Source organism: Lycium ferocissimum, chromosome 2 (genome assembly GCF_029784015.1).
Source record: "Lycium ferocissimum isolate CSIRO_LF1 chromosome 2, AGI_CSIRO_Lferr_CH_V1, whole genome shotgun sequence".
NCBI lineage: Eukaryota > Viridiplantae > Streptophyta > Magnoliopsida > Solanales > Solanaceae > Lycium > Lycium ferocissimum.
Window position 1 is genome coordinate 57,109,110 of NC_081343.1, and position 27,587 is coordinate 57,136,696.

Here is a 27,587-nt window from a genome sequence, read left to right on the forward strand (position 1 = left end):
TAGAAATTATGTCCACTTCCTAGAGATCGTGAGACAGGCAATTCCAAGATATTATGGTCATTTCTAATCTTCTTAACCGTTATAAGAAATAATGTAGTTTAATATAATATTATTTTAATATTAAAATGCTAATTTCTTCAATAATCCTCGCTCATTTAATATTAAGAATAAGAGAATTTATAAGGTGGAGAGAGTCGGAGACACTATTATGCAATATGCATAATGAAGATGTGCGATGCCTTAAACCTTTACTTAGAAAAACAACAATCTTTACTTTAGAGATAGTAATAACTTTTAATTTAAACTATGACTATTTAGGAAAAATAACGTATTATTGCTTACACATAATAATCAATTTATTAATAGAAACTTTATTTTCCAGGATATTATGATCTTACGTTATCTTGATTTTTATGAGTGTTTCTCATAAGAAGCAGCCTATGAAAATACGGTTGCACATAATTATCAGATGGTGGTGTGTGTGTTAAAAATAAGGGAGCATGTAGGGGCAGGCACGATATAGTATATCGATTATCATATCGAAATCGAAATTTTTTATATCGCGGTTTCGGTATTATGGTATTTGGTATGCATTTTAAAAAAATTTGGTATTTAGTATTCATAAAGAAAATATTGAAATACCGAATACCATACCGAAGTATATAGTTACATATACAATTCATATATCTTAGTATTATAATACTAACAAATATATAAACTAGTATTACTAGAAAATTAATTGTTTAAACATTGGAACTTTGACTACTCTATCTTGATTTAAATGTCTTTTTGTAATTGATTTACGAAGGAGATTGCTTGTACTTTCTTTTAAATATTTTTACATGTGTAAGGTGTTATAATTGAGAATTTCTTGTACAATATAATTGAGAGTTTTTTGAATAGCCGAAGTCATAATTCTGTATGATATGAGTATACGTAAGTTGAAGTCGAACAAATTATGGTACCTATTTACCGTACTGCAAAATATCGAAACCGAACTTAAAAATACTGAATCATACCGATTAATTGGGTATGGTTATGGTATAGTATTTTTAGAAACCGAAAATCAAAATTACCATACTGAAGTTTCAAATACCGTACCATGCCCACCACTAGGAGAATGACCTATATATACAAAAGAATGGGGTATATTTACAGGATGATAATTTTCAGTTTACAATACATACCAATAGATTTCTTACAAAACATATCCGAATTTTTTGCTGAAGTTACTTTTTTTTTTTTTTCTAAAATATATTTTCTTTTTTCGCTCAAGACTTAAAAAAATCACTCAAAACTTTGTGTATGAAAGTTGTATGAAAAATGTACGAAATGTGCATATCTCACTCAAGACTTAAAAAATTCGCTCAAAATTTAGTGTATGAAATATATATATCACATTCAAGGCTTAAAAAGTTGGCTAAAAATTTTGTGTATGAAAATGGTATGAATTATGTATATCTCGCTCAAGGCTTATAGTTTCGCTCACATTTTTTGTGTTAATACAACTACAACAACATTGTATTCAATTTTCATACAATATTCAAGGCTTAAAATTTCGCTCACAATTTTGTGTATGAACACTATATTAAAAATTTCACTCACAAATTTTTGTATAAAAATTGTATTAAAAGTTTCGCTCACATATACACATTTCATAAATTTTTTGTAACACAAAAATTTCAGTGAATTTTTTAAGCTTTCAACGAAAAAAATTAAAATATATAAAATATTTTTTCAAAATTTAGAAAGGAATAAATTTTAAAAGAAAATTAATTAAAAAAAAAAGTATGAAAGATGAAGATCCATTATATTTTGTAAATAAGGAAAAGTATCCTTATATTTTGTAATATAAAATTTTAAATAGTATTATTAGGTCATTTTCCCTAAAAATAAAACTCAAATCTTAAATCCTTCTTAAATCCTAAAAGGAACTGGCACAAAATACTTGGACCAAACTTCTTCAGATTACTCTATTTTGGGCAATTCTGCGAATTGCCCTTCTTTTGGGGTGGTATTTAAATTTTGCCCCTCATATTTGTGGTCTTTAAATTTTGCCCTTCGGCTAAAACCCATAGGTTTCGGGTTCGAACCCCCGCTCAGTCAAAAATTTTAAAAAAATTTGCAAAGCAGAGTTTAAATTTCGCTATGATAGACTTTTAGTTATGTTTAACTAAAAGTACGCCTGAGGGGGCGTACTTTTGCCTTGAAGCATATATATATATATATATATATATATATATATATATATATATATTTTTTTTTTTACTTTTCAAGGTAAACTTTTAGTTATGCCTTAACTAAAAGTGTGCCCATAAAACATAACTAAAAGTATGCCCCATAAGGCAAGAACTTTTCCTTAAGACATAACTAAAAGTTTGTCTTATAAGGCAAAGTTTAAATTTTGCTTATGCCCCTTTACGACTTTTAGTTATGTTTAACTAAAAGTCCGCCGGGAGGGGCGTACTTGCCTTATATATATATATATATATATATATATATTATTTTATTTTACTTTTCAAGGTAAACTTTTAGTTATGCCTTAACTAAAAAGTATGCCCCAAAGACATAACCAAAAGTATGCTCATAAGACGGAACTTTTCCTTAAGGCATAACTTAAACTTTGCCTTATAAGGCAAAGTCTATGCCTTAAGGAAAGTTCTTGCCTTATGGGGCATAATTTTGTTATGCCTTAACTAAAATTCTGCCCCATAAGGCATAACTAAACTATGTCTTAGGAAAAATTCTGCCTTATGGGGCAGACTTTTAGTTATGCCGGATCCGGCATAACTTTAGCTTTTCCTTAAAGATTGTATGCCGGATCCGGCATACACTCCCCCAGTCCTGCCTTGCGAAATTATTTTTTTATTTTATGCTTGAGCGGGGGTTCGAACCCAAAACTTCATGTATTCGCCCACCTTTCCAAGCGAAGGGCACAACTTAAAGACCACAAATATGAGGGGCAAAATTTAAAGACCACAAATTTGAGGGGCAAAATTTAAAGACCACCCCAAAAGAAGGGCAATCCGCGCAAAAAAATGCTCTATTTTGGACACTGTTTCATCTGAACCAATTTCATTGTAAGGGCCTTGGCCCAGTCATTTGCAAAACCCAAACCTTTTGGGGGTTTCCCTTTCCTTTGGGAAAAGTACATTGTGTGACCACTAGAGGAAAAAAAAAAGACCCAAAAATGTCCCATTTTAAGCAAATGACCCGAGTTGGTCGTTCGGCTCAAATTAATGGCAAGCGCTAGCCCAGCGGCCCATTCACTATAAAAAAAGAATCAGACTTTAGTTGCCACAAAAAAGCGAATAGTCGTCAGTAAAAGTTCGCTACAAAAAGAACAGGACTATTTGTGGCGACTAAAGTCGCTACTAAAGATCGAAGAAAAAAATTCATATTGAACCTTCAAAAAATGTCCCAAAACATGCATAATATGTGTATAATTAGTAAATATACATTAATTATATTTTCATTAAACAGAAACTATACACCAATGATATATTTTCTATACATATACTTTACGGATACATATTCTATACGATAATGATACACTTTCTATACGTATGATACATTTTTTCTATACATATACAGTTGTGTTACATATTCTATACAACAATGATATAGTTTCTATACGTATGATACATTTTCTATGCATATATAATGATACATATATAACTTCTATACGTATGATACATTTTCTATGCATATATAATGATACACATTTTCTATGCATATATAATGATACATATATAACAATGATACAGTTTATATACATTTGGTGGAATTAGTTAAAAAATGACTAGAATATGAAATTATTTTGAAAAGGCTGAAAAATGACTTTTAAAATTCTTGGGCACCGGGTGTCAATAGTTTCACCCGGATGGCTATTTGTGTCCTTTTCTCTTCTTTTCCACTTTCCATTATCTCATAATACAGGATGGGGTTTGTTCCCGATCGAGGATGTAATGTGACAAAATTGAGCATGGAAATGTCATACTTCCTTTCGGTTGTTAATTTTAATAATCTCTACTAAACTTATTTATTTCTATATAAAATGAACTGATAGAATATGTAACTATTAATTAGAAGATTTTGTAGTCTACTATTTTAGGATTAGCATATTTTGTATATCGTGTAATCTCCTATTTTAGGTTAGAATATTATTCTCCTAGTTTGTATATAAACCACCCCCACCCCCTTCCTTTCTTTTCCATGGCCGACGCACCAATGTTCCACCCGGCCCTCGCGGTCTCCAATATCAAGAATCACATCTCTGATACTCTTGAGATGGAAAACTCACAATATGGTACATGGGCCGAGCTTTTCAAAATTCATGCTCGTTCTCACAAGGTCCTTCATCACATCATTCCTCCACCTAAGGGTAAGGAGAAGCTTCGCTCCCAATGCGACGAGGAAATTGAATTATGGACCACCATTGACGCCACCGTGATTCAATGGATTTATTCGACGATTTCGAAAGATCTGTTAAACACTATCCTCGAACCGGATGCTACTGCCATGGAGGCTTGGGACCGCTTACGTGATATCTTCCAAGATTATCAAACTTCTCGTGCGGTGACTCTTGACCAAGAATTCACGACGACTTGTATGGAGGATTTTTCCAATGCCTCCGCCTATTGTCAACGTCTCAAGAGCCTTGCCGATCAACTGAAAAACGTTGGGGCTCCCGTGACGAATAACCGCCTGGTCCTTCAACTAGTCTCGGGTCTCACTGATGCATACAAAGGGGTTGGGACATAAATTCGCTATGCAAAGCCGCTCCCACCATTCACTGAGGCTCGGCCTTCTCTTGTTTTGGAAGAACGTTCACTTGCGGCTATGGTATCTCACGGGTCTGGCTCGGCTATGGTGGCCTCAGTCGACGACGCCCCACTCCCCTCGGATAACTCAAGCTCACGCCGAGGGAAATCAAAAAATTCTCGTGGCCAAAAGTGCGGAACCGGCCGAAGGGGCTCGGGCCGCGGCTCAGGCAGCGGCAAAATCACCGGTGGCCGCGGTAGTGCCCCGCCCGGCAGCCGGCGGTCGCCAGCGGTGGACTACGGCGGTGGTGGTCGGCAGTTTGGCCACCGGCGTGGGTCCCCACGGCCCCGGCGGCGCCCTCCTCCTCCCTGCCCGTACCCAACAGCCTCTTGGGCTCGTCCGCCGCCAGTCCCACCACGGCAGCAGGGTATTTTGGGCCCTCCTCCAGCTCAGCAGCTCTACACGGCAGCGGTGGCTTCTCCCGAGTCGTATGTTCCAACCGACATTGAGTCCACAATGCACACCATGACCTTGAACTTGCCCGACCAAAATTGGTACATGGACACCGGAGCCACTTCTCATATGACATCCTCGGACGGTAATCTCTCGTCTTATTTTAATTTGAGCGCCGAAATAATGGTATTGTTGTGGGAAATAGTCATTCGATTCCAATTCGTGGTTGTGGTCACACTAGTTTGCCTCCCCCAAACCCCCTTTATCCTTACGAAATGTCTTACATGCTCCTAAACTCATTAAAAATTTAATCTCGGTCGGAAGTTTACTACCGATAATTACGTGTCTCGTTGATTTCGATCCATATGGTTTTTTGTGAAGGATTTTCAGACGGGGATGCCACTAATGCGGTGTGATAGTCGGGGAGATCTTTATCCGGTTACCACCATCAAATATCCAACCACCACTCCATCAAACTTTGCGGCGTTGTCTTCTCCTTTTTGGCATGCTCGCTTGGGTCATCCGGGAAATTCTATCTTAGATTGTCTTAGGGTTCGTAAAAGCATTGAATGTAATAAATCTAGTCTTTCTAGTATTTGTCGTTCTTGTGTTCTTGGTAAACACATTAAGTTGTCGTTTGATTCTTCTATTTCCGAGACTTTGATGCCATTTGATATTATTCATAGTAATTTGTGGACCTCTCCCGTGTTAAGTTCATTGGGTCATCGATATTATGTTCTGTTTATGGATGATTTTTTGAAATTTTTATGGACTTTTCCGTTGGCTAAGAAATCCGATGTTTATCCGAAATTCTTAGCTTTAAAAACCCACATTCACACTCAATTTGAACGTCCTATTAAAAATGTCCAATGTGATAATGGGAGGGAATATGATAATGATCAATTCGGAAAATTTTGTGAGTCTAATGGGATGTCATTTCGTCTTTCTTGTCCACATACGTCTTCACAAAATGGGAAAGCCGAAAGAAAAATCCGCTCTATCAATAATATCACTCGGACTCTTCTTGCACATGCTTCTCTCCCTCCTTCGTTCCGACATCACGCCTTACAAATGGAAACATATCTTCTTAATATTTTACCAAGTAAATTATTAGGTCACGTGTCTCCTCTTCAAGTGCTCTACCAACGAAAACCATCTTACTCTCATCTTCGGGTTTTTGGGTGTTTATGCTATCCCCTCTTTCCTTCTCCAACTATCCACAAAAGCCCGGTCTACACCGTGTGTCTTTTTTTGGGGTATCCTACGAATCATAGAGGGTATAAGTGTTATGATTTATCGTCCCATAAAATCATTATTTCTCGTCACGTGATTTTTGATGAGAATGTCTTCCCCTTTTCCAAATTACATTCTCCCACTTCTATTGCTTATGAGTTTTTGGACGATGGCATTTCCCCATTGTGGTTGCATCACTTGGCTTCTCCTATCGCCCCTCCCACCGTGACCCCGCCCGCTGCCCAGTCCCATCGTGACCCAGCTCGCTGCCCTCCCACCGTGACCCGGCCCCCGCCGCCCACCCTCCCACCGCACCGGCCCCAGCCGCCCCTATCCCCTCCGCCGGCGGGGCCCCTCCCACCGTCGCCCCCGGCTCTTCCCCTTCTCCCAATCCTTCCCGAATGGTGACCGAGTCGCATGGTATTTTAAGCCAAAACGCCTCTTTAACTTAAATACCATGGTTACGAAATCCCCTCTTCCTCGTAACCCTCTGACCGCCCTTCGCGACCCGAATTGGAAAATGGCTATGAATGATGAATTTGATGCTCTTATTAAAAATAAGACGTGGGATTTGGTGCCCGGTCCACCTAATGTGAATGTTATTCGTTCTATATGGATTTTCACTCATAAAGAAAAATCTAATGGTGACTTTGAGAGGCATAAAGCCCGTCTTGTAGGTGATGGTAAGACTCAACAGGTTGGCATTGATTGTGGAGAGACCTTCAGTCCAGTGGTCAAGACGGCTACGATCCGTACAGTTCTCAGTCTTTCCCTATCAAAGAGTTGGCCTATTCATCAACTAGATGTCAAGAATGCTTTCTTACACGGTGAGCTCCAGGAAACGGTGTATATGCATCAACCTCTGGGTTTCAGAGATCCTACTCATCCGGATTATGTATGTTTACTCCGTAAGTCCTTATATGGGCTTAAGCAGGCCCCGAGAGCATGGTACAAGCGTTTTGCGTATTATGTCTCTTCTCTTGGTTTTTCAAACAGCAGATCCGACAATTCTTTGTTCATCTACAAAAAGGGTCCGAGATGGCATACCTCGCTACTTTATGTTGATGATATTATTCTTACTGCTTCCTCAGATTCTCTCCGATGCTCCATTATGGCTCTTCTTGCCTCGGAATTTGCTATGAAGGATCTGGGTCCTTTGAATTATTTTCTTGGCATTCATGTCACTCGACATAAGGATGTGATGTTTCTGTCGCAACGCAAGTATGCCAGGGAAATCATTGATAGAGCTGGGATGTCTTCGTGTAAGGCTACTTCTACTCCGGTTGATACTAAACCGAAGGTGAGCGGCACATCGGGTGCTCCTTATGATGACCTGACTCACTATCGCAGTCTCGCAGGTGCCCTTCAATATCTTACTTTCACGAGGCCGGATATCTCTTATGCTGTTCAACAGGTATGCTTACACATGCATGCACCGCGACAGGTTCATATGCATGCAGTTAAGTGTATCATCCGCTACATTCGGGGGTACACTCGACTATGGTTTGCATCTTTATCCGTCCTCGATTACGAATCTTCTTTCTTACACCGACGCGGATTGGGGGGGCCCGACACACGTCGGTCAACGTCCGGTTACCGTGTTTTTCTTGGGGATAACTTGATATCGTGGTCTTCGAAACGCCAACCTACCCTCTCTCGCTCGTCTTGCCGAGGCGGAGTATAGGGGAGTTGCGAATGTTGTCTCCGAGTCCCGTCGCTTCGCAATCTTCTCTTGGAATTACATTGTCCTATTCATAAGGCCACTATGGTATATTGTGACAATGTGAGTGCCATTTATCTTTCGGGAAATCCGGTGCAACATCAGCGCACCAAACACATTGAAATGGACATTCACTTTGTTCGTGAGAAAGTTGCGCACGGACAGGTTCGTGCTTCATGTTCCTTCCCGCTATCGCATTGCCGATATTTTCACAAGCGGACTACCAAGTCTTATTTGAAGATTTTCGGGACGCCTCTCGCCGTTCGTAAACCTCCCGTTTCGACTGCGGGGGTGTGATAGAATATGTAAATATTAATTAGAAGATTTTGTAGTCTACTATTTTAGGATTAGCATATTTTGTATATTGTGTAATCTCCTATTTTAGGTTAGAATATTATTCTCCTAGTTTGTATATAAACCAATTCAAGTAATGAAAGGAGGCAAGGAAAATATTTCTTACATGAACTTTTGACTCAAGTACTAGTTATAACAACATACCCAGTATAGTCCCACAGGTGAGATGACTCAAGTACCAGTTATGCATGGATTATAATGTACAATTGTTATATACTCCTAGTTAATAATAGTGGAGGAATTTGGTTAGACAATTTTTTGCAAGGATTATTAGCGGCGGATCAGAGCTAGGAGCCGACGTACGGGTTCGGCCGAACTCAATAGTTTTAGTTGCAACTCTGTATTTGTATTAAGAAATTCATTAAAAATGTATAGAAATTAAATTTAGAATCCAGTTACTAACACCTGAAGTCGCTTTTCTAGAGTTTAGAACCTATAAAGTTTTAATCCTGGCTCTGCCTATGAGATTATATATGATGCAAAGATTATAATATGGTCTATAATATTCACTAAATTATTATATTTCTTATAAGATGTTTGATTTATTGCATTAAATCATAGTCTGGTTTTAATTGGATAAATATTGTCTCCATTGTTAGTTCCCTAGGCCTATAGTAAGAGCCCGTTTGGATTGGCTTATAGCTTTTCGTTTTCAAGCTATACTTATGTTATCGAAAAAAATAAGTTTGGGGTAGTCCAACTTATTTTTTTTGGCTTATAAGTCGTTTTACCTTATAAGTCGCTTTAGATAAACTAAGTTAAATGGGTCCAATTATTTTTTTAACTTATTTTAAGACAAAATGACTTTAAAGTTTCTGGCCAAACCAAACACTCAAAAAAAACAAATTTTTTATAAGCCAACTTATGCCCAATCCAAACGGGCTCTAAATTGCTTTACTCCATTTGTTTTTGCTTTACTATCAAATCTAGTCTAGTAAAAACAATTAGCTTCATCTAATTAGATAAGATTTGCCATTGGCGCCAATCGTACAGTACTATATATATCAAAAGGGTTTTCACTTTGTTGACTCATAAATGCACACTGGGTCCGATGGATGGGAAGCCTAAAAAGGCAATCTCAATTATCAAAGATGTTTGTCGTTGGAAACTTCCTAAGCCAAAATCAAGATGCATTCTTGGTTGAGTTCAAGGATGTTGGTCCTCCTAGGGTTTGATATTTGAAGTTCCCTTTTCATTTAATAGCCTCCCTTCTCCACAAGAAATGTCCTATTGAAAATGTAACTATTTTTTTTAAAAATAAAATTTCTTTCTCTAAGATCGAAACCTTTTTGGGTACCAATCATTACTATCTACTATTTCATGTTTGTATTTTCTTCTTCAACCTGCATGGCAACTTGTTTTGTTTGCCTGTGCTGCAGCTTCTTGACTACACGAAGCTATTAGTTCCAACAATGTGACACTTCTAAGTTTTAGATTTTTTGTTGCCTAATCATGATTAATTTTTGGCTTACGTTTTTAGATTTGATTTAAAAAAAAAAAAAAAAGTCTTATGCATGAAATGGTATCATTACAGATTAATGAGAATTAATTATAGCTACAGAAATATTATGACATGTTTAAGGCAACACTTTTCAAAAAAAATTTAGCCGCATAAATGCTATGACATATTATATTTGAGATCATATAAGTTTCAAAAAAAAAAAAAAATTGTTTCTTAAATTATGTGTTGATTCAAATTATTTTACATGAGTTGGAATGCAAGGAGTAACTCTTTTTCTAATAGAAAAGTTTAGCTTTATTCCTAATTAAATAAATCTGTGGCCATAGCTTACAAGTTACAACTTTTCTCCAATTTTTCATCTTGATATTGTTATGTATACAATGGGGAGATGATGATGAGTTCTTATGGCAAACTTTTCAACTGTTAATGATGAAGAAACTTCATCTAAATTCAAGTACAACACACGTTTTCTCAAAAGAAATTTATGCCCAGAATTAAAAATTGGAATTTTCCATACACCTAGAAACTGTAACACATATACAAACAACACCATATGGCAGCATTGTGTTAGCGAGCCCCAAAAATGTGCTTGTAACAAGCCGCATTAGTCGCTGGGAGATTCTGTGTTAGAAAAGTCTTGGCTCACTACTCTGTGTAAATATTCTTTAGAAACATCCATTAAATATATTAATCAGCTTCTCTGGCTCCAAGATTAGACAAAGACAATGACAAAAAGACAAAAATATTATACTTAGATAACTGTTTTTCTTCCATTTGTTTCTTCAGCTGTTAGTAATCACTCCTCTATATCAGTAGGGGTCTAACTGTCAAAGAAAAGCTTCATGAAAACTTGACAAAGACACTTTTCAATATTCTTCTGTTTTTTCTCTCTCGAAATGTTCGAATATTAGTAAGGAGATATTTAGTAAACAAAGTGAAAACTGGCCGAGGAAGGGGGGTTTGATTCTCCTGCACCATTGTAAGCAAGACCAATATCAAGTTAGTGGTGGAACTAGAGTTTTCAATAAGGAGAACCAAAATATAAAGAAGTTAACATATAAAAATATCAAGGGGATTCAACATATTTTATGTGTGTGAGTGAAATTTTACCTATATGCAGAGTATAATTTTTCAACGAAATATCCCTTAGACAAGGAAGGCTCCGCCACTGCTCCAAGCATATCTAAAATTCTCTTAAAAACGTTCAAGTTTAAAGGTCCTTGTATAAATACACATGTTATTGGTAATGAGTAATATTGAGTATGAGCGCACCCATTACCTTCAGCTCAAACTCTATATGTCGTAACTATTTAAAAATATTACTATTAAGTATGTAATGTATATAGCCACACCCATTTTCACAAGATATTTGGATCCGCCTCTTCTAATTTACATATCCTAATTAACTAGCATTCATGACAAGTGCATAAGAATTTTCACTGTATTCCAAAAATAGTCCTCACAGTCTTAAATTGTTAAAAAACTTTGGTTGATTTTGTTCTTTTCACCTGGAAGATAAAGTGAAAATGACAAGCACCTTGCTGAAAGATGAAAAAGGTCGTATGCTAAGAAAATTGACTTTCCTAGCTGATTACATTAGCTCTTTAAAGACTAATATATACATCGCCACTGCTTGTGATTCTAAGACTACATTGATTCAAATGATCATAGAATATTTAGAAAAAATTTGATGTCCTTGTGACTGAATATCTGGGCCTGTTCTGCAAAGTGACTTGTGCTTTGAATAATGCACAAGTTGGAAAGCTTTCATTTTGAGCTAGGTCCTTCAGAGTTTCTTCCCTCAGCTTGTCATAGTTAAGCACAGAATACATCTTTATCTTTTCTTCTTCAGATAAACCATTATGTACCTGTTACAAACTCAAGAATTTAAATTCTGTACATTAATAGTGTAAAAAGTATCAAACAAATCACTCAATTAAAAGGTACTGCGTAATAGCAAGTATCTATACATACTCCAATAAGAATTGATTAGTAACCTATTGTAACATGTTAAATTATAGCGCCCGAGTATATAAGTTAAATCCTAAAACGAAACCTTAATTAGTCCATTATTCTACAATTTTCGAGGCTGAGTGTGAAAGGACTAAAGGTTTATACAACAAAAGACAACAAAATTAGAATTGAGTTTCAGAACATACATCTAATGTAAAAGTGAAAAAAATAGTGAAAGATGTCATACCTTGAGGTACATATCCATGGCAAGATAAATTTTGTCATTTGATTCTCTAGCAATATCAGGCATTGCCATAACCAATGCCAAAAACTTGGAAGGTTTAAGACAAGGATCAGGGGCCACTTCCATGATATATAGATCAATTAACTCAGCAACTTTCTTCAGTTGATACATTAATATTTTTTCGCGGCTATTGGAGAGGAATATGTCCAGCAACCTCAGAATTAGATTGACATTGTAAGCAACTTTTTCACCAGCTGGTGAAGGAATAAGCAAATCATCCAGTTTAGCTCTATCTATCTGGGAACCAATTAATTGTTCTAATTTCCCTATTGAACATTTGTTCACTTTCAAAGTCAAGGACAGCTGAAGAATGTCAAATAGACCTCTGATAGACATGAAACTCCCATCAAGAGAAGAAAGGAATTCGGTTACTGTCTCAATGATTCTGCATTTCTGAACTAATGAAGCACTGGAACACTTCACTCTTTTGTAGTAAAACAAGAAAGAAGAAATCACAGAATGATCCAATTTATTACGAATCATTGTCTCAATAATCTTTTTGAACATATTAAGGTTCAAGAACCCAAGATCTGCAAACCACCAGGTTGCTTGAGAAGTGTAAATTCCCCTGCTTTCTGTACTAATATCCCCCGAAAACTGCATGGACGAATTGTCGGAAGAAGATGCAAATGGGCTAGAAATGTAATGAAATTCAAGCCTTCCTACCACACAATCCAAGAACTCTTGAAGTAAAGATGAAGATGGCTTGAAAAAGATCAATTCTTGGCAATTTTCCAAGCCTATTATTAGCTCAGACCATGTCATGTAATGAGTCTCTTGAAAAAAAGAAATCGTTTGCTCGACTAAATTTGGTTTTCCCTGCATTTTTTGATTCATTTCCAGGTAATTGGCAGCACAATGCAGTTGAAACATGTTAAAAGGAGTTATCTTTATCCTACCACCATTATAGCAAAACTTAACAACGAGTTCAAAACACTCAGCACCTCCTGGAAACTTGTCGAAAATTAATTTCAGCCTTATTGTCTTCCCCGTCAACTTACTGAATAATTTTCTTAATCTCCCTGAGAAAGATGTAAGAATAGTCTGCAGAAGACAAAAAAAACATAGATATAAAGATGGTCAGTCAAGATTTTCAAAAGGCTGCATGTTAGTCCCTAAGAATCTTTTTTCTCAATGGAAATGGCAAAAAATTATATTTAGTCCCTAAGAATTTTTTTCTCAATGGAAATGGCAAAATATTATACTCATACAAGAACTTGGATTTAATAAAACTCAATGACAATGATCAAGAATTGACATTAGGAAAGAGGACATCATAGTAAAATGTATGTACCTTGTCAACCAAGAATATTTCTTGGCCATTGACATCTACCTCAAGAAGACAGAAATTTTCCATAGTCAAAGGATGGTTCCAAGAGCTAAAAGACAGGGAAATGAATGTCCAAATATACCATTAACTATGGGATGTCAAAGCTCTAGAATGATATTAAGAAGGAACAAACAAAATGCTGAGAGATGGAAGATAAAAGAAGGTCCAACACTGATTTCTACTTCGAGTTTTAAAACCATGTAGTTTATTGGGAAGGTTTCTCGACATTTGTGAAATTTGGTATGTCAATGGAAGCATAGAAAATTTAGGAATTAGAAGCATCCAAAAAAATAGTCAGGGCTTCATTAAAACTGCAATACAAGAAAATCCTGAAAATTAAAGACAAAAATGAGAATTCTTTACTTATTTTCCTTTATATTAGTACTATCTATACTTCCGTATAGAATGATTATATTATTACTACTATTTAGAGAGCCAAAATATTTTCTTTGACCGTGATTTTTCTGAATATCTTTTAAAAAAAAATAAAAAAAATTAACGCTAATAAGTTACTACTCCATTATTTATGTATAGCACCTCTTGTGAAATTCTTTTACTAATATGTCAAAATTTAAAAACCAGACGTCCAAATTCACTACAAAATTAAATATGTTGACTTTCTTATACCAATTATTGTCATTCTGTTAGTTCTGAAGAATTGTTATCATCCAGACCCTCCACAATTTAAAGTCCTTATACGTAGCAGTTGATGATTTTTCTACTTTTTCCCGTCAATTTTGGATAGTGGGATAAGCTGACTTTGAGTTAATTTCCTTTTTACTATAACATAATTTGTTTGACTAAGAACTTGTTTCACTTGCAAGGAAAGTACTGCAAATTCCAAATATTAGTGATTGTCTTGGTGTTGTTCATACAGGTAGCTAGTGTGAACCTTTATTTGGAGCTTTTTAGTTCACATAAATTTCCAGTGAGCTGCAAATATTAAACAAGTGGACAGTTCACTTTTCAGCAGAAGGGGAGAGAAATAAAGTTAATATTTTCTTTAAAAAAAAATTATTAGTGACAATTGTTAATATAGAGAGATGAGGTATTGCAGAAAATTACTTAACGGAAGACCATTAGCTTCAAGTCAAATTATAATATTTACCAAAGGGCATAGGTGCGAATGTACCACTCAACTTTGAGATTTGGAGCAGATATGCCCCTCGTTACAAAAGTGGTGTATATATACCCCTGCCGTTACAAAATTGTGGTGCAAATATACCTCTGCCGTTACAAAATAGTGCAAATATACCCTTTTTGCTGACGGGTTTTTTTTAAAAAAAATTAAAATCATTTAAGTTATTTTTTAATTAAAAAAAAGTCTACCCCTTTTTTTTTTTTTTTTTTTTTTTGAGCAGACATACTTTTCTAAAGCCACATAGTAATTTTTTTTTGATGGGTCGGGTTTGGTTCGTTTAAAAAATGGGTAGACTTTTTTTTTAAAAGTCACGTGTCATTTTTTTAAATTAAAAAATAACCTAAATGATTTTTTTTAAAAACCCCGTCAGCGAAAAGGGTATATTTGCACCATTTTGTAACGGCAGGGGTATATTTGCACCATTTTATTAATGGCAGGGGTATATATACACCACTTTTGTAACGAAGGATATATCTGCTCTAAATCGCAAAGTTAAGGGGTATATTTGCACCTTTGCCCTTTACCGAATAATGTGGTGCGCAAATAGAATTCTGTTGATATTTTAAGGGGACAATGGAACCCAAAATCGGTTTTTTTGTACATACACTACTAAAAAATCTCTATTTTCCCACTGAAAAATGTTTAATGGCATTTTCCCACTGAATGTTGGTGGAAAAAACTTAAATAGTAGTGCTCTCACACGGAAAAATAATGAAATTTCCCAGCGTTTCAACGGGAATCTGTTTCCCACGCTGGTTCAGTGCTAATGAGGTAGAAAAATCATGTTTTATAGCACAAATTTTTACTGAATATTGGTGGGAAAAAGCTCTATTTTGAGTAATGAGAAACATCATATTGCACGTTTTATCCAATAAAAGCATCATATTACACAGTTCTTTTTAAATTTAATTTAGTGAAACTTCTGTCTGCTCTTTTGCTTCTATTTTTACATTTGACATATCATTCAACCCTAACGCTATTCAAATGTTTATGCAGATTGCCTATTATGAACTATCTATAATTGGTCCATGATAAATGTCCCAAAATAACAAATTTGTATTTTTGGAAATGAAGAAATTGCTGGTAAGGAATGCTTTCCCCTTTAATGAGTCTTATGTGACGCGAATTCGAATTACTCGAGTCAGCGAATTATACCGAATGGTATAAAAGAATTTAAGAACTGCAAAATAAGTATATATCTTATGTGACTATACAAACGACACCCAGGAAAATGAAAAAGAAAAAGAGTCAATCGAGAACACGGATGATAAAGGCAAATTTTAAGGGGTGAAAAGCATGCACACTTTTTTAAAAGCAGTAAAATACAACAAAAGGTAGAAACTTTTCATCAATAATAGATTTTACAAAATCTGAATCTCGTTGCAACTTGCAATAACATATCCCGTTTTCAAGTATTAAATGCTAAAGCCGGCACGTCCACGATGCCAATCAAATAATAATTTAATAAGAACTCCAGAAAAGCTTTGATTAAACGAAAATTAATTCAGCTCTTTTTGAATCTTGACATCAGAGAAAATAAAAGATTCCATTATTTTCCATAACCTTTTGAGCTCAATTAGAAAAATCTATTAGAAAAAGGATGATCTAAATTAGTATATACAGTTTTTACAACCAAAATTTTCAATTGAATGATTCTCAGTGACCTCATATTTTTGGCATTTGGTCAGAGACTCGAAAAAATAAGTTGCACCCAAGGTGAGGTTTAACAGTCACTCAAGCGGGAAAAACTATTTCAATTAGGTAAATTTTTAAAATTTATCTAAGCCATGGTTGACATGGTTATCCGGAAACTATGATAGTAGGAGATTAATAGGAATCCAATGGAATAATCGAGATGCGCGCAAGTTGATCTGAATACTATTGTCATATATAAATAAGGAAAAAAGCTGATAATTGGGACTAAAGAAAGTATAGCTTCACGCATTTGACATGCATTTCGATTTTGATAATCTCGTCATTAAATGCAATCCAAGATATCTTTATTTTATCACCAATTATTTGTCATCCATATTATTAAAAAGGTAGCCTTTCACTATCATCACACCTCACTTGCAGCCATAACCAAATTGACCTAAATAGTTCTCTGCTAACTTGTTATAAACATTCAACAACACTAGAAAAGCCCAACATAGCTAGGGACTACAAAATTGTAAGAACTATGAAGGTCTTAGCTGATTTTCTGTCCTGTTATAGTGGTTCTGTTAGTGATAATAGTCCCAAAATCGAGTCATGTTCTCTTGTTCAAGTGACATGCCTAGAGGAAAACATTACCAGGGGTCGCAAATTAGCTCGTAGAAATTCATCATCAAAGGGATTGTGGCAGCCATCGCTATACACCATATCGGAAAATGAAACCATCAAAGCACAAGAACGGATCAAAGCGGCCAGGACCAAGAAGATGAAAACTTATAGACCAAAACCCAATTCTCAACCTTGTGTTTATTACAATGATCTGAGGTAAGCAGCTACTTTTCGTTAACATGAAATAACCACTGCTTGAAATTATAAGCGGCGGAGCTAGAGTTTTCACTAAAGAAATTCAAAATGTATATATAAAAAAAATAAAAAAATAAACACACCAAATGATCAAGGGATTCAACATGCACTATACAGACCTAAAAACATAATATTAGACCTATGTAATGTTCGGAGGACCCCTTGCGCCTCCTAGCTCCATCCCTGCTTGAAATCATAGGTGGTCTAGGGCATGTTACCATGAGTTCAGCTAACCTTGTTGTTTTTAACGTAAACTATTAGAAAAATGAAATAAAATATATACATATTATATATATATATATTTGTTATTCAGAACTCACCAACTCTGCAAACTTAAATTCGCCTCTGCCTCTCCAATCAGAAACTCGTATTTGGGAAACACGGGTAACCAAAATGCAGTTGTGGTTCTTATTTTTCGGGTATCCAAATCATTGATTAATAGTTGACATGTAATTTTGGCTCGTAGGGTACAAGCTCAGTTTCAGACAAGTATTATGGCACTATCGGCAGCAACCTTCTTGTTTTGATTGCCTTTTCTAGTTACTCTTTTCATATCTTTTGAAAAGTTCGCGTGCTTGTGGGGAACCACATTAGTCACGATACTACATGTCTTCAATGAATGTAATATATTGCATTGTCCTTCAGTTTATAGAAGCAGCCAGAGAGCAATTATTATTATTATTATTATTATTATTATTATTATTATTATTATTATTATTATTATTATTATCATCTGATTAAAACCAGAGGAGCCACTACATAATGCAAGATCAGCCATTGATGAGTAAACTTACCAGAAAGCAACAAAATCATGAGCTGATGCCAATCAAATGCTCCCTAATGCATGCCTAGTGATAGAATCACGAAGAGAAGGCATGAAGTCCAAGGCGTCGGCCATTTACCAGGACCTAGGGGTAATGTAAACATTGCCAGGAAAACAATTACTACATACTAATATTTTCTTTCGGAAAAGGCTCAAATATGCCATCGAACTATCGAAAATGACTTATTTATGCCACTCATCAATAGTTTGGCTCATTTATGCCATCGAACTATCAAGAATGGTTCATCCATGCATTTTTCAATAAAGTCGGTTTTACAATACCAGATATGACACTTAGTCATCAATTAGAGGTCCACGTCGTTTAATTAAACCAGCACAAATTAAATCCTAAATTAAGCTAAAACCCGACCCACAAATCGTGCTAGTTTAATTAACGACATGGACCTCTAATCGTGAGGTCAAGCTTCATATCCGGTATTGTAAAACCCGCGTTTATGAAAAATGGCATGAATGAGCCATTTCTGATAGTTCGATGACATAAATGAGCCAAACTATCGACGAATGGCATAAATGAGCCATTTCCGATAGTTCGATGGCATATTTGAGCCTTTTCCGATTTTCTTTTGACACTCAAGAAATCCCAAGGGACAATTTGGCGCACAATTTAAAATTCGGTTAATAATGGATCCACTATGTTGTGCGCTGCTCTTTTATCACTGAAAAGGAAAACAAACACATACTGCATCTGCATGTGCAGTTGTGTGCATTTGTAAACCACAAGACCTCAAGGCAAAATTACACGGTCGCTAATTTCATAGTCTTAAATCAGATTCATCAAAGGGGCTATGTGAAAATGTGATTCAGTGATTGTGATACTGCAGCACACATTGGCAGAAGCTCAATAAATAGAGCAATTCTGTTTCTAAACTAGACCATCAATAGGATAAGCCATGAAATGTCAAACACCTCCAAAGGATACGTCATTAGCTTATGCCATTAGGCTTCAATCAGAAATTCATTCTGAGCAACAAATCATCTATAATGGGAACAAACAACATCCCCGATGATTATTATCAAACTACAAAGATAAAAAGAGAAAAACGAAAAAAGGACCGGATTTCTCAAGGTTGAAGGTGTTAGGTTTCAAGGGAGAAGAATCAGGTTCTAGATTTTCAGGAGCAAGAGCATAAGATCTTGTTGCTAGCCTATAGCACGAAGAACAATTACTACCCCCATCTTGGTGTTCCTGCTGCAAACAATCTTTGTTGCAGCCGACTAAGAAATTAGCAATGATAAGACATTTTCATTTGCTAATGTATAGATCATTTCCTGGTGCTTAGTACCCGTTAATCTGAGGCCTCTGCGGAGGGCCTGTCAATCGAGAAAAAGGGATTTGACCCCGATTAGGAAGGCTTTTCTGGCCAGAAAAACGATCAGTTGTTGCTGGATCAGAGACTGATTTTGAGAAGGCTGTAGCCAGCTCGACTGCAGAGGCTGCTTTTCCATATCGCACACCAGAAGCATCAGCAGAAGCAGGTCTTGGTGGTTCAACAGGCTTGCGCCATGTTTCTGGCGAGGGCGGCCTCTCCTGTGCGTGTTGCTGCGGCTGATGGTGCCTTTCGGTCTCCTTGTTGTTCCTCCAACTGTCGCTTCTCCAATTCCTCCACTGCCCATCTCCTTTCTCGACATCTATCCTGTGATCTCGCCTATCTGTGTTCTTCGCCATCCTATGGTCAATGGGGATACTCTCGGCTTTCTCATTATGCCTGGACGCATGCACAACTGTATCTGCTTTGCCAGCATGTTGTTTGCTCCTTCAGACAATGACCACTTAGTTTGTCAAACGAGGAAACTTCTGAGTGATAGAAACAGATTGCAGAATCAATTCATTTACTACCTTGGATGAGGTTGATGAAGATCATGATTACCCGTAACATCATCAATCCCGCGATTCTGCAGAACCTGGTGGCGACCACCCATAATTGAACAGTAGGGTTAACAGAAAAGAGAAAACCTCAAACATTAGGGAACAAGAAACTGAGAGAGGGCAGTACAATCTTAATTATCTTTAAGGTGATTCATCAAGCAAGTCCAAAAGGTGCAGAATGAACAGATTATGTTTCTTTTCAACAACAGCAGAAGAAGAAACATTAATCTTTGGAAAATATTACTTTTCTTTTGCATACACAAGATTAATAACTTACCATTTCACGTGGACGAGCACCACCAAATAATGGTTTCCTGTGCCAACAAATCATAAGCACAAAACAATTGTCAGCTTTACCTAGAACAGATGTCCTCAATCACATCATAAAGGAAGCCCAGTAGATACTGCCAAGGTAAGGAAAGAAGAGTGGAAGATAAAGTAGAGGCAAAGGGACACAGACAGGTACGCTTTATTAAGCTAGATAATCATCAAGAAAGATTAACCGCTGATTCACAGCAAAAAGCAGATGATAACAATTATAAACCACAACTCGGAGACATAAGCTGCAAATTTTCCTTCAAGTTTGAGAAGCTTAAAGAACCCAAATGTCTGAGTACATTACTTCAAGTCATGATAAAGCATAGAAAGATCATCACCCTCTGAATTTCTATCTACTTCAATATGACATGAGAAAAGAAAGAGATGTGTACGCTACTGATTGATGCATGAGTGGTCTGCATTCATCTACCATGTGCATCAATTTTGTGTATCAGTAAAATCTGCTCTGAAAAGATGGAGATTACAAAGACGATAGAGCAGTGTACCAAATATGGGTTTTGGTGATGGGTGGATAGATGGGTTTTTTTTTCTGCATCTCAACAATGAAGTTCACAGTCCTAATAAACAGAAGTCCAGTGGGGTTTTCTCCTCTCAAATGGGGCTAAGGCAGGGAGATCCACTCTCTCCTTTCCTCTTTATTCTAGCCATGCAGGGCCTCCCTCAAATGCTGGCAAAGGCAAAAGAACTTCAATGGATCCAAGGGTTCCAGGTGGGCAGGGATCCTGCCACCTCAGTAACTGTATCTTTTTTTTTGAAACTGGTAACTGTATTGTATTCCATATGAACAAAACAGTACATAGGTTGTACTGAAACCATATCTACAAAAGTACTCCAAGACTCTACTATTCTAATCCTATATTGAATCTAATACATCAATAATGGAAATAGTATCATCTGAGTAAGCCTGATTACACCAAAAACAAAGCAATAAAATACAATTCAACTTGACCTTCTGCACTCCATTCTCTATACTCGCAAAACATCTGGAGTTTCTCTCCTTCCATATTGCCCACCATATGCTGGCAGGGACAATTCTCCATCTATTTCTGTTCTTTGCCTGCAATCCTGCCTCTTCCCAACTCTTTAGAGCCTCTGAAACCTTGCTAGGCATGGTCCAGGCTATGCCTTTGAGATTTAAAAATATTCTCCAAAGCTGTTGTGTAAACTTACAGTGTAGAAACAGATGGTTAACTGTCTCTGCTGTTTCTCCACAGAGAAAAGTAGGAAACATCTAGAGCATAAAATTATCCCCCTTTTCATCAAATTATCCTGTGTAAGAACTGCTTCTTTAGCTAAAAGCCACACAAAGCAGCTAACTTTATGTGGGATTTTGGATCTCCAAATGTGTTTCCAGGGCCAGTTGGCCAGTTGGTAATCTGTTGAATTGATTGATTCATCATCCTGTAGGCTGAACTAACTTTGAACACTCCTTTTTTATTCCCCAGCCACCAAACCTCAGTAACTGTATCTCATTTGCTATATGCAGATGATACTCTGATTTTTTGTGGAGCAGATTGTCAGCAAGTCTACAACCTCAATACTACTCTTATGGTCTTTGAGTCTATTTCTGGGCTTCATATCAACATGATCAAGAGCACAATATATCCTGCCAATGAGGTTCCCAACCTGGAGGAACTAGCTGACATCCTCAGTTGCAACATGGGCTCCTTTCCTACCACTTACTTGGGTCTACCACTAGGTGCAAAATTCAAATCACCTGAGATTTGGAATGGAGTAATTGAAACGATGGAAGAGAGATTAGCTACATGGCAGCTTCAATATCTATCTATGGGAGGAAGAGTAACTCTTATCAACAGTGTTCTGGATAGCATCCTACCTACTGTATGTCTCCTTTTCCCATGCCAATCTCAGCTCTGAAACAACTAGACAGTCTAAGTAGAAGATTCCTTTGGAAAGGAAACAGTCAAACTCATAAGTTCCCTCTGGTGGAATGGCAGAAAGTCACTCAACCCAAGCTTCAAGGGGGATTGGGAATCAGGAACCTAAAGCTACACAACAAAACTCTGCTTTTGAAGTGGCTATGGAGGTTTGGGCAGAATGAGGCAGGATCCTGGAGAGATGTAATCAAAGCTAAGCATGGCATTCTTGATCATTGGAGCAATGAGGAGCAGGGATCCACATGCAGTAGGTGTCTGGAAACACATCAGCAGTCTCCGGGACGAGTTTTTCCAGAAAGTTTCTTTTAAAGCTGGAAATGGACTTAAGATAAGATTTTGGCATGACAAATGGCTTGGTGACACTACACTGAAGGAGTCCTTCCCTATGCTATACCAGATAGCTACTAACAAGGATGCTACAATTGCCCTATACAGAGCAGACAACACTGGGACCCCAATATTCAGAAGAACTTGCAGGACTGGGAAATCAATGAACTCCTCTCATTACCACTTACACTGGAGGAATGCAACCTTGATGAACAAATCCCAGACCGACTACTCTGGGGCAACACCAAGGAAGGGATTTATACTGTGAAGGAAACATATCTGAAGAACCAGACAACCTCTAATGGTTTCCTGTTTTACTGGACAGACTTACGTAAGGCTTGTCTAACTCAAGATAACCTCAAAAAGAAAGGACTCATCCTCACCAACAGATGTTTCTTCTTCAAGCAGGACAATGAAACTGTCAACCATCTCTTTTTGCACTGCCCCACAGCAATCTCTTTCACAGTCTGTTTGGTCTTCAATGGGTTATGCCCCTTTCCATTAAGGATGCATTTGCTAGCTGGATAGGCTGGAAAGTATCCCAGCAGTTATTTTTTTGGAGTATTTGGAAAGAAAGGAATTGCAGATGCTTTGATGGAATCTCAACTTCCACTAGCACACTTAAGGCTAGATGTCTAACCACTCTTTTCAGTTGGCACTTTCATTCCCCTGTAAACAGTGTGGATAACTTTTGGGATTTTGTTAGTTCCCTAACTCTAACACAGTAGGGTTTTGCAGATAACTTTTTTCGCTGTTTACAGATTTTTGTTCAGCTAGCTTCATATTTATTTTGTTTTGAAGCAGCTACTTATCTTTCCTGTAACTTTGCATCTTCTTGATGCCTTTCTAATACTATTTAATTGCTTCACCCCCAAGGAAAAAAAAAAAAAGAAAGAAAGAGCAGTGTACCAAATATTAGTTGTTGGATCTCACAGAGAGAAAACACAGGTAAAACTTCTAATTTGCCAAGGTATGATACCCCGAACATCATCATTATTTTGTTATTAGAGCTGATATTGCATAGATCCATGAATCAACTATCAGTCCCCTACTACTCCCCAACAGGAAAAAGAAAAAGAAAAGGAAAACAGCGGCCAGTTTGCTATCTAAATAAGAAAGTCATACTAAGTTATGAAAGTTTTAAGAAGAAGAAGAGCTTCCCATCGTACCATAATAAGAACTTTAATGATCAAAAGGCATTAATTTCTTGTGACTCAGCTCTCATCATTTCCCCAAACCTAGTCCACCAACTCTTACTATTCTTCCTCAAGATCACCACAATCAACAACTCCCTAACGCATTAGAACAGTCAGCATAGTTCATTTATACCGTTGTTAAGACAAACCTTATAATGCACTTATCGAGGAAGAGATGCAGCAGGAACAGGACAGTGAAATCACAGATGGTTTGCACAGGGAAATCACTTGGTAATACAACTACTATTATGCCCCAATACCAAGTTAGTTTGAATCGCTGTCGGAATTCGCACAAACCATATCGCTTCACATTTAGAATCATATAAATCATATTTAAAGATTTGTATTCTCTAACAATAGAAGTTCTTTTGTATTTTCTACTAGCATACATATTTCTAACAAGACTAAAAAATCCTAGAGAAACAAAGGATAATCACAACTAATTGGAATCATCTATATGGATCTTTTAGCTCTTCCTGTGAGAACTTGCACACATTGCCAGTAGCCCAGTACTAAGCCCAAATAGAACAGGGTTGCAATAGGCATAAAACTAATCAATTTCTGATAAATCCTCAGAATACAGAATCTCTTGATAAGTTGGTATTGCAGCAGGGAGAAAATACTTGACAGTATCTTTACGACTTCATTACTGAAATTCAACTATATTTTAACATTACTAACCATATCCACTAAAAGGCCCTGATAAGCACATTTTATCTTTTCATACTACTTCCAATTTTATTTTTTATGTTTTATTTTTTTTGGATATGGCATAATACTTCCAAGTTAACAAAGATAGACCCAGACCATGGAATTGAAGCAATAAACAGATGCAGGAGGGGAGCAGAAATATTAGGTATACCTTTTATTTTCAACGTTTCCCTCCGATTGTTCAAGAAGCTGTGATCGAGGCTTCAAGTTCAATTTTGGGCGATCAATTGCTTGATTGCTTCTTTCAGGTTCAACAAATCCAGTCTTGATATCTACACTGGAATATGCATCGGCCGATTTCTCAATACGAACAGGATTACTAGGATGCTGGTTGACCTACAGTAAGAGAACAAACTGAGATTCAAGTACATAGACAAACCCTCCATAGAGAGCACTGTCACAAACCTGCTTATAATCTATGGACTGCTTCAGATTCTCCAATGGTTTGGATCTTGGTAGCAACTTTAACTTTGGCCGTTCCGATGGTTCAGGAGATGCAGGTGACTGCATCTCATATCCACCAGAGCTAACAACATTATGGGGCAGAATCCCAGTGACATTAGAAGAAGTTTTTCTCTCATTTGCCTCCATAAATAAAGGGGACCTGGCCCTCTCCCGTGCTGGTAACTCCTTATTATCATATCCACCAGAGCTAACAATATTATGAGGCAGAAACCCAGTGACAGAAGCAGGAGTTTTTCTCTCATTTGCCTCCATAAATAAAGGGGACCTGGCCCTCTCCTGTGCTGGTAACTCCTTGTTAAACCCACGAATCCCATCTGCGAGAGAATGATTTCTTTCAGCATGAACCGCTAGCACCTGATCACTATATTCGGGTCCTCCCGAAACATCTGTCATGTTGTAGACATTATTGTTGACTGTAGTACTTCCATGGTAATAGAATTCTTTCTCTGGGTCTTGATGTTTAATGACCTCAGCATCCATTTGAGATTGAATATGCTGCTTTGAATGCCACCTGCCAGATGTGACCTTCTCAAGGGCACTGGCATGGGCCAACTTTGTCTCAGCATCGGGAGCCGACCATGGAGCAGAAACTGATTCCTTTGCACTTGCCACCTCCTTCCTTAGGCCCCACGCATTTGGGTATGACCCAGTAACCACTTGAGCACCACTTGCAGACACATCCAGAGAACTCGCGCTCCTGGCACTACCACCAGCAGAACTTTTAGCACTCTCATTAAACCAAGCCCCATGTGTAACACTTGCTGCACCTCTAAAATTTTGTGACGGAGGAGCTGATACTTGCCCGCTACCTACCATCCCAGTAACGGGATATTCGGCCTTAGGTTCCACACGACTTGGCAATGCGCGGATGCTCTCATCACTAACAGTTCGACGAGGTCCAGATGATCCATCCAATGGCTTCCTTTCATCCTCATCAAAATTACGGCCTATTGGTGCATTTTGACTTAAGAAAGGAGTCTTCTCATCAAAGTTTCTGGTCGCACCAGCTGATCCTGGACGTAAACGATGCTCTGGCCTTCCCATGGGATTTCCCCATGATGCTTGGCGATCAAAACCACCACGATCTAATGGCCTAACCGTTCTACCAATCAGAAGGAAAACATTCAAATATGAGCATTAGGAATTTTCTACCCAAAAGAGTGAGTAATACAAATAAATACACAAATTTAAGTAGCTGCATTCAAGTAATTTTATTTTTTCATACGGTTACAAAGTAGTTTTGGAATGAAATGAGTCCAAATAGAGTAGAAATGCAATAGCAGATCAGTCCAAGTAGTTTGAAATTGAGACATCCACATTTGATGATTTTACTTTGTTTTCAATGTTCCAAAAACTTTCCAAAAGGTGAGCAAGTCACTAAGTTTAACACATATCAAGGGAACAACCTTTCGCACGTTCCTAACAGCAAGTCATTTGTTATTGCAACTTGTGCAAACATTTAAATAATCAGGTAATAGGTATTTCAAGATTTGATGCCCCAATTTAACTCTACAAAACTTCAAGATTCCCAAAATCAATAGACATCTCCTATACCCAGATCTTAAAAGCCAATATGAGTTTAATGGAAATCACAAACAGTATATATACTTAAGCGCCAGATCACAGATTCTTGCACCCAACAAAATTTTGACCTCGATTTATGGGTACCAATCAACTAAAGGCCAAATTTCATTTAAACAGGAAAATAGATCATAACTCTCATCAAGAAATGGGTCATTTAACTGAATTCACACAAAAATAGAAACCCATGATTTGCATAAATCTGAATAAAACCACAGAAAGAAGAAGAGGGGTAAAAATGGAAACTAACACGCCAGGAGCAGAAGGAAGGTGAAGATCTGAAGGGATAGAACCACCATGGAAGTCTTTGAGAGTCATGGTTGCTTTCTTCTTTGCCATCACCTCTCTATAATATGATGAATCACAAATCTCTTACTTTCTCTGCCAAGAAAGATCAGTTATTTTTTCTTCACTGAGCAGAGAAAGAGAAGGCAGAGGATGAATCTGGATTCGGTTCACGGGACCAAATCTAGCCTAGCCAGACCGACAACTGTTGTTTTAATCTTGCGCTGTTTAAGTTTTTCTTCCTTTTTCCCTTTTGTGTTTTCTGTTCAACACTTGTCCTCTTCTACTCTTATCTATAATATAAAGAATTCTATATAATTCTCAATTTTTTATGCCCTATAAACAGGAAAAAACTCAAACTCTATTCCAAGTTCACATAACACTGTTTTTTATAAGTCACTTAAAACGTTTATAGCCTGTTTGGCGATTATTTTTTGAAAAAAAGAGCACTTATCGTAGAAAATTGAGGCGTTTGACCAACTTTTACGGAAAAAATAAGCAATTTTGAGTAGTAACAAAAGATTTTTTCAGAAGCTAAAAAATATTCTTTTATCTAAACGCACTTTTGAAATTTAGTCAAGCACAAAGTACTATACGTCGAGTTTCGCCGTAAGTTAGTGGTCGTAGACTTGGAGAGCGGGCCTATCTTCGAGGTCATATGAGCTTAGACATGTCCATCTTAGGTATATGAGAGATTATAACCATTTTTAGTAAGTATTGGAAGGTTTAGAGACTTAATAAATCGACGACAATACGTTTCGACGAAAAGTGGACTTTAAGGGCAATTATACGGACCGTATAACACAGGCGATGGAGACTTCCTTTTATATATATTTCGACTCC

General features: G+C 37.0%; 3 protein-coding genes, 1 long non-coding RNA gene and 1 pseudogene across 4 annotated transcripts; 3 read left to right on the top strand and 2 right to left on the bottom strand.

Moving 5' to 3' along the window:
• Nucleotides 1-4,261: 4,261 nt before the first annotated feature.
• Nucleotides 4,262-4,968, top strand: LOC132047786 (uncharacterized; annotated as a pseudogene).
• A 146-nt stretch (nucleotides 4,969-5,114) lies between these two features.
• On the top strand, nucleotides 5,115-5,864 carry LOC132048240 (uncharacterized). The gene is made up of 2 exons (XR_009412933.1): nucleotides 5,115-5,362; nucleotides 5,599-5,864. It is a non-coding gene; the product is annotated as an uncharacterized LOC132048240 (long non-coding RNA).
• Nucleotides 5,865-11,452: 5,588 nt separating this feature from the next.
• LOC132048241 (BTB/POZ domain-containing protein At3g22104-like) lies at nucleotides 11,453-13,926 on the bottom strand. Its single transcript, XM_059439146.1, has 3 exons — nucleotides 13,538-13,926; nucleotides 12,187-13,287; nucleotides 11,453-11,854 (listed from the first exon to the last, which is right to left on the bottom strand). Exons 1-3 carry the CDS (start codon nucleotides 13,598-13,600, stop codon nucleotides 11,663-11,665), a joined length of 1,356 nt encoding a protein of 451 aa, XP_059295129.1. The 5' UTR covers nucleotides 13,601-13,926; the 3' UTR covers nucleotides 11,453-11,662.
• Nucleotides 13,927-16,791: 2,865 nt separating this feature from the next.
• On the top strand, nucleotides 16,792-17,912 carry LOC132048243 (uncharacterized). Its single transcript, XM_059439147.1, has 2 exons — nucleotides 16,792-17,192; nucleotides 17,698-17,912. The coding sequence occupies exons 1-2, from the start codon at nucleotides 16,894-16,896 to the stop codon at nucleotides 17,756-17,758; spliced, it is 360 nt and encodes a 119-aa protein (XP_059295130.1). The 5' UTR covers nucleotides 16,792-16,893; the 3' UTR covers nucleotides 17,759-17,912.
• A 990-nt stretch (nucleotides 17,913-18,902) lies between these two features.
• LOC132046276 (uncharacterized) lies at nucleotides 18,903-27,019 on the bottom strand. Its single transcript, XM_059436865.1, has 6 exons — nucleotides 26,710-27,019; nucleotides 24,819-25,980; nucleotides 24,565-24,749; nucleotides 20,220-20,256; nucleotides 19,913-19,977; nucleotides 18,903-19,829 (listed from the first exon to the last, which is right to left on the bottom strand). The coding sequence occupies exons 1-6, from the start codon at nucleotides 26,796-26,798 to the stop codon at nucleotides 19,352-19,354; spliced, it is 2,016 nt and encodes a 671-aa protein (XP_059292848.1). The 5' UTR covers nucleotides 26,799-27,019; the 3' UTR covers nucleotides 18,903-19,351.
• Nucleotides 27,020-27,587: the final 568 nt, after the last annotated feature.

Bases quoted from the DNA above. Each gene is read 5' to 3' on its own strand.
- LOC132048241 (XM_059439146.1), bottom strand. From the start codon at position 13,600: ATGGAAAATTTCTGTCTTCTTGAGGTAGATGTCAATGGCCAAGAAATA. The intron at 13,288-13,537 runs GTACATACATTT...TGTCTTCTGCAG, and splicing joins AAATATTCTTGGTTGACAAG to ACTATTCTTACATCTTTCTC. The intron at 11,855-12,186 runs GTATGACATCTT...AGTTTGTAACAG, and splicing joins CCATGGATATGTACCTCAAG to GTACATAATGGTTTATCTGA.
- LOC132046276 (XM_059436865.1), bottom strand. From the start codon at position 26,798: ATGGCAAAGAAGAAAGCAACCATGACTCTCAAAGACTTCCATGGTGGT. The intron at 25,981-26,709 runs GTTAGTTTCCAT...TCTGATTGGTAG, and splicing joins CTTCCTTCTGCTCCTGGCGT to AACGGTTAGGCCATTAGATC. The intron at 20,257-24,564 runs GTATACCTAATA...TTGTTGGCACAG, and splicing joins GGAAACGTTGAAAATAAAAG to GAAACCATTATTTGGTGGTG.
- LOC132048243 (XM_059439147.1), top strand. From the start codon at position 16,894: ATGAAGGTCTTAGCTGATTTTCTGTCCTGTTATAGTGGTTCTGTTAGT. The intron at 17,193-17,697 runs GTAAGCAGCTAC...TTTGGCTCGTAG, and splicing joins GTTTATTACAATGATCTGAG to GGTACAAGCTCAGTTTCAGA.